The 12,439-nt window shown below is 37.5% G+C and overlaps 1 protein-coding gene across 2 annotated transcripts in view; it reads right to left on the bottom strand.

Annotated features, from left to right (window-relative positions):
- Nucleotides 1–261: 261 nt before the first annotated feature.
- LOC149220926 (CBL-interacting serine/threonine-protein kinase 8-like) overlaps nt 262–12,439 on the bottom strand; it is a 276,424-nt gene continuing 264,246 nt past the window's right edge. For both annotated transcript variants that reach the window (XM_089384950.1, XM_089384949.1), the window contains exons 13-14: nt 738–812; nt 262–606 (exon numbers count right to left, since the gene is read on the bottom strand). In XM_089384950.1, the coding sequence (XP_089241076.1) occupies nt 514–606; nt 738–812 (168 nt within the window). In that variant the 3' untranslated portion in view covers nt 262–513. The remainder of the gene's footprint in view (nt 607–737; nt 813–12,439) is intronic.

Raw genomic sequence — 12,439 nt, 5'->3', positions numbered from 1 at the left:
AGTTTATAGGTCCTCGCCAAATATTTAGCTTTGCATTCCATTCCTTCGCTTCTTTCTTTCAGTATTTATCTAGGAGTCACTTTTGCACTCCTATATTGTATTTACATTTGACTATGCTTGTTAATCCCATTGACCTGCTTTTGTGGCCATTTGTTAGACATTATTAAAATTATCTTTTAACTTATCTTAGTACACCTATGCTTTGGGCATGGATTTTCAAGGCCATAGCTTTGATAATAATACATCACACTGCTATTCTCATATTGGATCAGATACTTTGAATGATTACAACATAGTAAGAATGGAAAAAAAATATTTCACAACATAAATCATTCCTTGTAAAATAACTTCTCAAGCCTAAAGCATATTGCCAATTTTCTCATCATGCTTTGATTTTTAGTCTTACAAGGATCAAGACATTATTGTCCGCTTGATCTGCTAAACATTAGTCTGTTTCATAAAGAACAGAAAAAGCTATACAAGGTCTCTGCAACTTATGCACTTACAGAACAATTAACCAGCATTTTGATCTGGAATCCCAATAGCTGAGTCGTTGCCTGGTTTCCAAACAATATCTTCTAATTGTGCACATAGTGCTTTGTAAAACTTCATAGAAAATAAGATCAGGAGATACAAGGAAATAAATTAGAGTGACCACAGCATGCAAAACAAAAAATTGAAGCATGTTAAAAAAAACCAAATTATAAAACTGCACTAGATACACGACTCATACATACCCTGTGATATTCGAGGGTGTCACCTGCAGCCTTCCGCACATCAACCATGTAAAGGGAAGGGGCAACTTCGAAAACCTGCACAAAAAGATATCCCAAGCCAATCACATATTATAACTCGTTATAGATATGAGAGAGAGGCATGCTATAGAAACAACACATTATATGAACTCTGTAAATTTAAATTCATGGATATGACATTACAGCCAAACACAACTCAAAAAGAGCCCCAATCAATCCTCAGAAAGCAATGACAAATATTCCACATGTTCTCTGGTCTAAAAATAAGTTGCAAAATATCTAGTTTAGTTTGCTCATCTGGAAATGAATAATACATCCGAGTTGTACCAACTTCAAGGCACTTGCAACCTGATATCATATCTAGAGATATTTATATACAAGTATTTACCTTACCCAATTGTTTGAAAAATGGAACGCATGTGCATTGATATTCCCAGGATAATATTTTTGACAAGCGAGATATACAAACACAATTGCAAAGAAATACTGCAGTAACATTTTGAGCACTCTGCAATTAAAGGGCTTAACAAACACACTCTCTCTCTCTCAATCTTCTGAATCGCTCTTTCATACGTTTAAAGACATTAAAGATCAACCCATAAGTTAAGCCTTTTGGTGCCCCACATTCCTTGATTGACTTCAAGTATTATTCCTCAACTCCATGTTTCATCTTCTAACTTGACAATTCATGTTACACTTATTTGTTCCTCGACTTGACAACCAATAAAGACTCATGACAAACTCCATCACATCAAACAACATTAATTTAGTGCGCTTAGCAGCATATTGAATTATTCAACACTCCCTTTTAACGTCCCATCTGTGTCCTGCAATATGAATCCAAAACTGCTGTTGAAAATTTTTCTGCTACTGCCAGTTTATGAAGCCAACAAATGTTCTTTCATCCTTGAGCTTCATGCTTCAGATTACAGCCAAACATTGCTGCAATTTTTCTTTTCAAGGAAACAAAACCTTCTTCACCTTCCAAACCATTGATGAAATGAATTTATATTGATGTCCACTCATGGACAAAATAGATCAATGGGACTTGAAAATACAAATAATAATAGACAAATAAAGAGTGTTTGGTATCTCTTCCCTAAAAAGGAAAAACAAAATAACATAGTAACAAATAGAACGGTTAGACCCAAGATGGCTAAACCCTTGAAAATTGACAATGAAGCAAAGTGCACCCCTAAGCAGGGGAATAAAGAAAGTAAATAATACCTGTTACCCATCCTAAGTGGGTAACCCCTGGAGAAAAAATTTCTCCAATTGTTTCAGCTTGCTAGCCAGCAGCCCTATGATGATCCACCAATAGCTAGCCTCATATGCCTCCCATCCATGCTCCAATCAATGCTTTATTTCATCCAACATGCTCATCCAATGAAAGTGGGTCATCAAATATCAAGTACATTAACCATTTTTGTATTCAAGCGCTTTCCTTTAATGTTTAAAGGCATTTTGGGATGGATCACATATTGAATTGGATGATAAATTGTTTTTGATTGTACACTTGTTCCCTTGCTTCACACCTTGGTGGTTTCCACTTGCCCCTAGTCCAGTGTGACCTTCCTTGAGGCTTTTTTTTCATCGCCTAGGAAGGGCACAAATAGTAGCCCCTAATTAATGTTGCATGTCCATGGTAAGCTATACATAACATTCCATCTTTCCTTTGCATCAACATTTCACTTTTCGTCAATTGCTATCTATCACAAGTATCAGTCCTCTGTTTTCCTCATCTCTGAGTAGGGGCCGGAAAACTTTGCCCTAAGATATTGATGTAACATAAAGAAAAGAAAAAGTATGTCCTGCTGCCACAAAATCTAGCGGGCCTTGGAGAGGGAACCCCTACAAAGTATAAACGAGACCAAGAAGCAATAATGGGATAGTGGCCCACTATCACCATAGCCAAAACCCCTTGCCTTTTACAGAGTTTCATCGACAAGTGGAGTCTCGATAGAAGAGAGATCACTTATAATCTAAGTCACATGACACGAGGACACGAGAAATGAAGGACACATAAATACAAGTATTTGACACGAGACACACGTATATATATATATATATATATATATATATATATATATATATATATTAAAATACTAAAATATAGTGCTTGATCCATATAGATATGAATCATGATGATATCTATTTAGTATTTAGTGTTATAATTTTTGTTATTAACTTCAAACAAGTTTGATCATGTTCAAACTTCACATAAGGTAGTTTATGAACTATAAATTTATATGTGTTCAAACTTCATTGTTGAACTCAGCGTTAATCGAGCTTTCCCCCCCTTTAGACCTCGAAGGTGTAGTGAGCAATGAGCACATGACGGGGAGCCGAGATTTTTATTTCAACACACGATCTATAAGTGGTCACGCCTATATAATTAGGTTAAGTTCCGTACGCTATAACACAACTTACAGGAAATTTAAGTGCTCCAAACTCTCAACAAAGCACACGATCGCTCGTCTCCTACATCTCTAGGTCTAGGTTCATGTGAAGTTGTGAGCATTGCGCTCGAATCTGATGAAATTCCTCACACTGCACAACAAATTGGATTTTGGCGGCGAGCAAACTCTACTTCAGTGCGAACAATGACAAAAAAAACCCAAAAATAAACCATGTTGCAGGTTTTAAATGTCACTTTTCATCGGACACGTGTCCTAAGAACCAAAAACATTAGGGCACATTTTCGCCACGTCCAAAACGCGTGTCTCGATTGGAGGACACGAAGAAAAACGTTTTTGACACGTTTTAGGGCGGTTTTCGTGTCCGACATGTGAAATACGGGACACGAAACCCACAGGGACGTGTCCTATGACTTAGCTTATAGTAGACATTGTAGGGTTAATGTGTGAAATGATCTCACTAGGACGTCTTCAAGAAAGACCTAATTTAGGTTCAAAGCTTCACAAAGAAGCAATTTTCTTTCTACGAAGAGACTAGAAACAAGGGCACAAGACCAAGGATTTGATAGATTTGACGAGTTTTGGAACAATTCAAGGTCAAGGCAAGGAGAAAAGATTTCTTGTAATGTATATTAGCTAAGCCAAGCCTCATGAAACCTTCAATAGAGTTCTTAAGTTGAGGGAAGAAAGACTAGGGTTTCTCCCTTAAGGAAAAGACGTAAGGCAAACGAATTTATGGATGAAATTCAACTAGATGCTCGCCAAAATGATAGGTTTTGTTGCGACCCTATCCTCTTGATGTTTAGGCTCTCCAACCAGCAAATACCTTTTCCTTAGAATTTCACCCTAAGCCCTAGTTCTCTACCCTAGCCTTGAAAGGATCAAAATTTAGAGGGAAGAAAATGGATTAAAGAGATGATCACCAAACAACTTGACCAGTGACTTGTCCCTTAGGAGAACAGAGTCAAGGATGATTTAGGATAATCAACCTTGTTCCAAAGGAGGATGAAATTTGATGCCTTAGCAAGCAAATTTCAAGCATTTACCCACTCAATGGAAAAATGTATTTTTATGAGAGAGCTTCAATGAGTTCACCACTAGGACTATTCAATACATGTTTATCAGTAACGCATGCAATATTCATCTAGATAGCAACATTAATTAATTTTCAACAAATTAGGGCACAATTTTGCATGACCTAGAATCAATAATTCCATACATTAGACGTAGAAAAATAAATCTTCATCAAATTAAAGCACTTACAAGACAACATGCAAGAATTCCTTCCATTATGCCAAAGATTAGCTCCAAAGAATATCCAAGATTAACTCCACATATCAAAATGCATCCAAAGATTCCAGTGCATCCACAAGACAGAAGTTTAAGTTCCTCTATGAGGCCAAAATTCCAAGTGTGATGATCATGAGATATCAAATGAAACGATCTCTAATACATACATGTGCTACTAACTCTAATTTTAGCCTACGAGCCCCTCAAACAATAAAATAATGGGAAATCACTAATCAAGGTCACAACCCGACCTTGTAGCCAATGTGGACAAAATGATAAATCTCCAAAAGAAGGGTTGAAATGTTGACATCACGTTGTCGTAGGCCCTTCTAGGGCATGTGTTGAGGTCCTCTAGTGCTATGATGAGCGAAGAGGGCTCCTAAAATCAAGCTAGGGGTTGGCCGCTAAATCTCTCTACAAATCATCTTGTAGCCCCCAAATGTGGCTTTGGACGACAAAAATGGATCTCATTTGTCTCCAAGTGATGAATAAACCTGAATCAGCAAAAAAAGAGTTGCAAATGGAGCGGGAAACAAGAGATATTTTAGCAGAAAGAGAGTTACAAATGGAGCGGACAGCAAGAGATATTCCAGCAGAAAGAGAGTTGCAAATCGAGCTTGTCTTCGCTAAAGCTCTAATACCATGTTGAAATTCTAATGTTCTATGTTGCAACAATTACTTATTCCAAAACTTCTTTCTTCTACAATATTAATTAAGCAATTGTAGATAGAACATACACCATATAAACGATATGCAAAATAGAAGCCAACCAAAAACACAAGTAGACACAGAGAATTTAGGTCCAATGACCACGTAAAAACCCACAAGGGGAAAACCCAACCAGATTCTTCTTCTATTAGAAATCAAATGTTCAACAGAGGTACAAAGTACAATGAGAGATCAAGAGAATGGGTGAGTTCACCAAAATCTGAACAAGTTGTAGCATGAAGATCACTGGTAGCAACAGTAGACTCACACACTGAATCAACCATCCCTTCAACTGAATCAACACTAAAACATTGAAGCATTGAGTCAACCTTGGCTCACCAAGTCCTACTCTTACTCTCCAAGTCTCTCTCTCACAATCTTCTTCAACTCTCTCCAACTCTCTCTCAAGTTCAAATTCTTCTTTCACAATACACAAGTAGTGAGGGAGAAAGAATGAGGCACATATATATAGGAGTAGCAATGAATCCATGCCATAAAGGAGGAGTAACTCGCATGCCAAGAGGGAGAGTAACATATGCCCATTTAGGAAATGTAACTCATGCCATTAAGAAGGTACGCATGTCTTTGTAACTTATGCTTTTAAGAGAGAGTATAACATATGCAATAAAGAGTGCGTAAGAGCTATCTTTTATGACATGCTTTAATGAGAGCGTAAGAGAGTGTAAGAGGAATATTTTAAGACAACTTTTATTGAGTGAGAGAGTGTAAGAGGAGTATGTCATGCCAATAATGAGTGTAAGAGAACACTATTGAGAGTCATGACTGAGTGACTTGAATTTCTTTTTAAATAATATAATAGTATCATAAAAATAATAATATAATATTAATGATAATATTGATGATTAAGGCGAAATTGAACTATTAGGACTCATTGATGATCAAAAGGGATTTTCCATCAACAATACTTGATTACCAATTGTTTCAAGGTCATTTACTATTTTTGGAAAGTCATATTTGAGACTTTCTATTTTTAGACTTTCATTTTTTAGAAATTCTATTTTTAGAAATTCTATTTTTAGACTCTATTTTTAAGAATTCATCCCTGCACTGCCAAATTTTCAACATTTATTTGAGTCAAAAGACCCTCCAACTCTTCATCATAATGCAAATATCAAGTTGGCCTACACATGTGGACAAGCCAACCTAAAAGGAGCAACTCAACCAAATGAAAGACCTATATATAAGGGAGACTTCGACCTCACTCTGTGCACTCACTTCACTCACACAAGTTTGATCACAAGAGAGAGAAAGGTGCGAAGAAAAAGGACGAAGGAAGAAGAAAAGAAGGACGAGACCTTGGATTGTTTTTGGGATGCTTCTCTCCACACATGCGAAGGAATTAGGTCAACTACTGCAGCAAGAAAATACCGAATTGTAGAAGTCAAGATAGGGCACTAAGAAGCACACTTAGCAAGCCAAAATTCTCCAAGAGATAAAATCAACTCAAGTGAAGAGAAAGGGAGGAAGGATCTACCATAATCTTTTCTCGTGCAAGATCTAGGATTTCTGCAGAAGAATTTGTTAGAAATCAAAGTTGTAGAAGAATCTGCTGGGGAGGTCGAATTTGTAGAAGAATTTGTTGGGGATGAAGTTGCAGAAGAATTTGCTAGAAGTCGAAATTGCAAAAGTTCCTGAGGACAAAGTTGCTGGAAAGATTTGATTTCATCTTGGAGGGTCTTGGTCAAGGGTCATAGGTCATGGAATTCGTCAATTGAACTTCTATAAGAAGAGAAGAATTATGGTGGGTTTTCCTCTCAACTGGAGAGGTTTTGGCCTTGGTTGATCACCTATATCTTGCGTCCTCTTGTCTCATTGTTCTTTATGGTTTGGTAGTTGTTTGATGATAAGAACACAATAATAATCAAGTTGAAAAATAATCAAATCAAGATAAGTAAAAAGACATCACAAACAATTATCAAAGAAAAAGAGAAATCACATAATCTAGCTGCCCTAGATTTCTCAACACCTTCTTCATATGCCTTCTGTTTTTTATTGATTTTTGTTTTATAACTGCTTGGGGCTCCAGGGGATGGGAGCATGATGTGAAGGATATAGCAGTGAATACCCCCTTAAAGTTGTGCACTTCATCACCCACCAAGGGTTGGGACAATCATGGGTTCCTTAATGATGCAAGGGGGGCTCATACAGTGGCCCTAGGAACTAGGGTGATAGCCATGATAAGGGGTAGAGCTCATGTTTGACTTTTGCCCACGTGCTAAATTTTCATCCTGGCCATCTTATGCATTTTATGGTACATTACTTGTTGTAAGTGGCCAAATTATGCTTTTAACTTTCTTTTTAGCTGCATCAACCTTCAGGGCATCATTCTAGGCCCAACCCAAAGTGTCGACAAGGGGAGGGGAGGCTAACTCCTTGTGGACCCAATGGACAAATGTGAACCCGGATGGGAAATATGTGAAAAGGGGTTATAATGAGCGAAGGGGAAAGATGTATGTGGTGTCAGGAAGCAAGACTACGCAACCAATATCCTGGTTTCCCGTGTAGTGCCACTCCTAAAGCCAGTGGCCAATAGAGGAGATCCCACGGGATTAGGATACAAGGTTAACCACCAAGTTGGACAAGGGGACAAGAGTATAGGCCAAGCCCATTCTTTTCGCTGAATCCCCCCACTAATCCATGACTGGAAGTGTCCATGGTAAGTAAGCAAAGATACCCAACTACATAATGAAATTCATACCTTCGAGATGGAAGGCCCACCTTCAAACATACGATCATGATAGATGGGCTAGGGTGCATAATGGTTGGCTCAGGTGGCAGAGATGACAACACATCTTTCTATTTGGTCGCTGCAAGGGGTTGTCGACTGCCGACTGAAAACAATCCAGGAGAAAATTTTCTCTTATGGGTGTCACCCAGAGGTGGTGGGTAACAAGCATCATTGTGGAATCTGTTAGGGATCATTTAATTCCTTATATTGTTGATCACAAATCTTACAAGGACATGTATGATGCCCTTATTAGATTATATACCATCAACAAGAATCAAGCTATACATCTAAGCAGTTAACTTTGTTATGACATGATGACAAAGAGTGATACTATGGCATCATACTTCGTAAGAATATCTCAAATAAGAGATCAACTCAAGGTGGTTGATGAACAACAATCTGACAAAGAATTAATAGTTGTAGCAATAGGTGGTCTACCTAATTCTTGGGATTCTATTGTAGCAAGCATTAGTGGAAGAGAAATTGTTCCTACTTTTGATATGTTATGGGTTGCTTGCACTCAAGAAGAATCTAGGCTCATGTCCAAAGGCAAGATTCCAAATCCAAGTGAGGATTCCCAACCTTTTGCAACCCACTCAAAGGATAGCAAGGGAAGAAGGAACTTGGGAATATTTCAAAGAAGCTCAGGTAGAACACCTACTTCAAGATCTGCTCCAAGACCTTACTCCGGGAAGAGGACCTGCTCCACAAAGAAGACCTCCTCCTCCCTCTCAAGAAAGAAGAGACATGACAAATGTTCAGTACTATCACTGCCAAGCATATGGTCACTATTAAAATAGGTGTCCTCAAAGAAATGAGGATTGAAAAGGGAAAGGGAATCACCATGCTTCTGCAGCTGACCTTAATGGACCATCTCATAAGAGGAGGCCTAGGAAGAAGGATTCTGATGATGAATATTCATTTTATTCTGCTTTTACAGGTTCCATTGGAGGTCATGATGAAATCTGGTTGGTGGACAGTGGTGCCTCTTGTTAAAAAATGTAACTAGGTTCAATCTTCATAATGACATGTGTAATTGTGATTTTATGTAATTGATGAAAAGAAGAAAAATAAAACTATTATTGTAGCGCTTGTCTCATGGGTTTCTTGAGCAAGGAATTTTATTTTTAGTTTGACTCCCATTGTGAGTCCTTAGGATTGGTCATAAATTCAAATTGAGTCAATGTCATGTCTGAAGGACCCTTCTTGGGCTTATTATATCTGTATATGGGTCAATGAATATGTCAAGTAGCCCTCCAAGACCAAGCACAAGCATTAACCTCAAGTCGGCTTCAAAATGGAATTAATTTTCTCCTCCAACATTCACGTCAGCTCACATACCTTCACCTGAATAAGTTATCTGATATACAAATAGAAGGTTGCAGGATAAGGTTGGAACACATAATACATCATTGAATTGACCATTGTCTAGATGAATAGTTCCAATGCCTACAACACTAAGAGATCTATAATCACCAACATATATATTTTTGGTGTTACAATCATTTAAAGAAGAAAACATGGCTTTGCTTTTGGCCATGTGATAAGAAGCTCCAGAATCAATGAGTCACTCATGAAAATGAGAAGAAGAAGATACACTTAGTGCATAACCACACCGAGATGCTTGACAACCACATGCAGAAAGTGTTATTCCTGAAGATGAAGTTGAAGTTGAAGAGTGTTCCAAATGGATGTTATGCTTCTTCATTGCTGCTTCCAAGGCTTCCATATTCTTAAAGCATTTGGATTCTAAGTGGCCATTTCGATTACAAAAGTTGCAATGTCTATCAGTGTTCTTCCCTTTGTTTTTATTTGCCTTATCATTTTGTTGAATTGATTTTTCATTTTGGGACTGAAAGTGCTTAGGACCCTCGGTTGGTTTAGGACCATTCTTTTTGGGATGCTACTTCTTAGGATTCTTTGAACTTGGTTGTTGTTGGGCAGCTAAGGCTTTCTTAGAAGAGTTTCCAAAATTAGGAAGACCAAGATGTAAGATTTTTTCTTGTTCTCTTATTAAAGAATCACAAAAGGCATCAAAAGAGGGGGACTTGTAGGCTTGTCCTTGAGAAATAAAGGCTTCTATAGTAGAATGGAAAGTGGAAACAAACACATAGTAGGCTGGTCCTAACTTAATAAGAATGGAATAGATAAGGCTACCATCTTCTTTCTTAACCTTAACACCTTCCAAGAGAAGTCTACGGGTCTTGAACTTGGACAAAAAAATCTTCAATGGAAGAAAAAATATTGGGGTCCAACGTAAGCAACTCATTTTCGAGTTGATGGCCTCTAATTTCATTTTTAATTCCAAAAACTTTATTGAATTGTTTCATTGCTTCATCAAGGGTATCAAGTTCTGCGATATGGAATCTAAGGTCTGAAGAAATAGACATCCCTATCAACCCACGTGCTTGATCTTGTTTATTTTCCCATTTTACTGCCTTATCTTCATCTTTAGGCTTAGATTCTTGGCCTAAGGCTATTCTATAAAGACCTTTACTTCTAAGTAAATCCTCCATGCAGGACACCCATTGGAAGTAGTTAGCGCTGTCGAGAATAACTTGGCATGGACTTTCCATTTTAACAGAAACTGAAGTTGTAGATGCTGAAACTAAGTGTTCCAATGGAAAGACCTCAAAAAATTAGGCCGATTCAAAACAAACAGCTCTGAAAACGGCTTCTGGATGAAGAAGTTATGGCTTTTTGAAAAAAAGTTGTTGAAGATGCCGACGAAGTATGTAAATGTGCGGAAGTGAATGATAATGTTATATTTTTTTTTTAAAATCCCCCCTCTTTCCAGACTTAATCTAATCAGCTCACTTCTTAAAAAAACAATTATGTGACCCACTTTTATAAATAAGTGAAAGTCACTTTTACAATGGTACTTTATGAGTTACCCACTAAATTGTAACTTAAATAAAAAATAAAGAGACTTTAGAATTATAAGTGACTCACTTTCTATAATGGGTGAGAACACTTTTACATAAAGTAACTCTAAAACATAAGTTACATGTGCTTTTTGAAAAAGTAACTCAACATAAAAAAAGACTTGAACCCAAGACCTCTATTCTCATAAAGTAACTTTGGACCAAGTGAGCTAATTGAAAAGGTTAGTAATTTTTTGAAAAGAGGAAAGGGGTTTTTAATTTTTTTAATCACTGAAGCTTGGGAGTGCATGCTTACTTGAAAAAACCCTTTTTGCTTACAAAACAAAAAAGCACACAACCCAACAGGGACATGCAAAAAAAATCCAAACCTTATGGCTTGAAGTTAGCTTTCACCGGAAACTAAATATTTTACTCATTGTTTCTGATTTTCCGAGATCACTCGAAGGCGTAGCGGAAAAGAGCATACACATGAGAAAAATCATTCCTTTATGCTTCTAATTTGCCCAGATCGCATAGAGTCACGAGGCAAAGAGCATATGCAGAAATGAAAGGTATAGATCCGATAATAAAAAACAGAGAGATAAATAAACCGAAATAAACAGAGAGATAAATAACTAAAACTGCAAATAAAGACTGTATACCTCCAGATCTTAAAAATGACGTAGCTAGGGCTACCGGAAACCTTTTCAAGTGAAACGAAAGGGGTTCCTCACTGGCACAGATGCTCCTAACACAATAGAGTTGTCCTCTTGGCCCGAAAGCAGTCAGAAACAGTAGATCTAAGAAACAACAGTCGAATGCAGTTCTATTGGCTTCAGATTTGGATCACCAATGGATGTGGCCCTCAAATAGCTCTGATACCATGTAGGAATTTACAGGGCAAGTTCCCCAGATAGAACACCAAAGGACACTGCTCACAAAACAGATCACAGATCAATAAACTAGTATTATTGACATGGTTAAAACCCTCAAAGAGGGAAACAATCCACAGCCTGAGCCAACGCGGCCACTTCAGGCAATTTATTAATAAAAGAAAGAAAATTTACATAAGCTTCTCTCATGAACGGAAGAAAATTTACATAAGCTTCTCTCATGAATGGTCACCTTAAAAATGACCCTCCAGGCTCTTTAAATAGAGACCATGGAACAATCGGGTGTTAAGCCACAGATCAAGTGTCGGTAATACTAGGGAGAGAATGAACTGTCGGGTCACTTCATGTCTAGAACATATCATGACCGTCGGATTGTAGGTTACAAAAGTACATAGTCAGGAAACACACTTTACCTAACTCTACACTAGACCAAGTTATACTTAACTATTTCCTATGTGTCGGAAATAGTTAAGTATAACTTGGTCTAGTGTAGAGCAAGTTCCTCAGATAGAACACCAAAGGACACCGCTCACAAACAGATCACAGATCAATACACCAGTATTCTTGACGTGGTTAAAACCCTCAAAGAGGGAAACAGTCCACGGATCAAGTGTGAGTAATACCAAGGAGAGAATGAACCGTCGGATCACTTCATGTTTAGAACATATCGTGACCGTCGGATTGTAGGTTACAAAAGTACATAGTAAAGAAACACACTTTACCTAACTCTACACTAGACCAAGTTATACTTAATTATTTCCTA

This window comes from Pinus tabuliformis, chromosome Q, assembly GCF_031772625.1.
Source record: "Pinus tabuliformis cultivar Carrire ecotype Pingquan chromosome Q, CPIR1, whole genome shotgun sequence".
In the NCBI taxonomy this organism is placed as follows: domain Eukaryota; kingdom Viridiplantae; phylum Streptophyta; class Pinopsida; order Pinales; family Pinaceae; genus Pinus; species Pinus tabuliformis.
The sequence above is the reverse complement of the archived record's forward strand: the minus strand, read 5'-3'. Positions and strand labels throughout refer to the sequence as shown.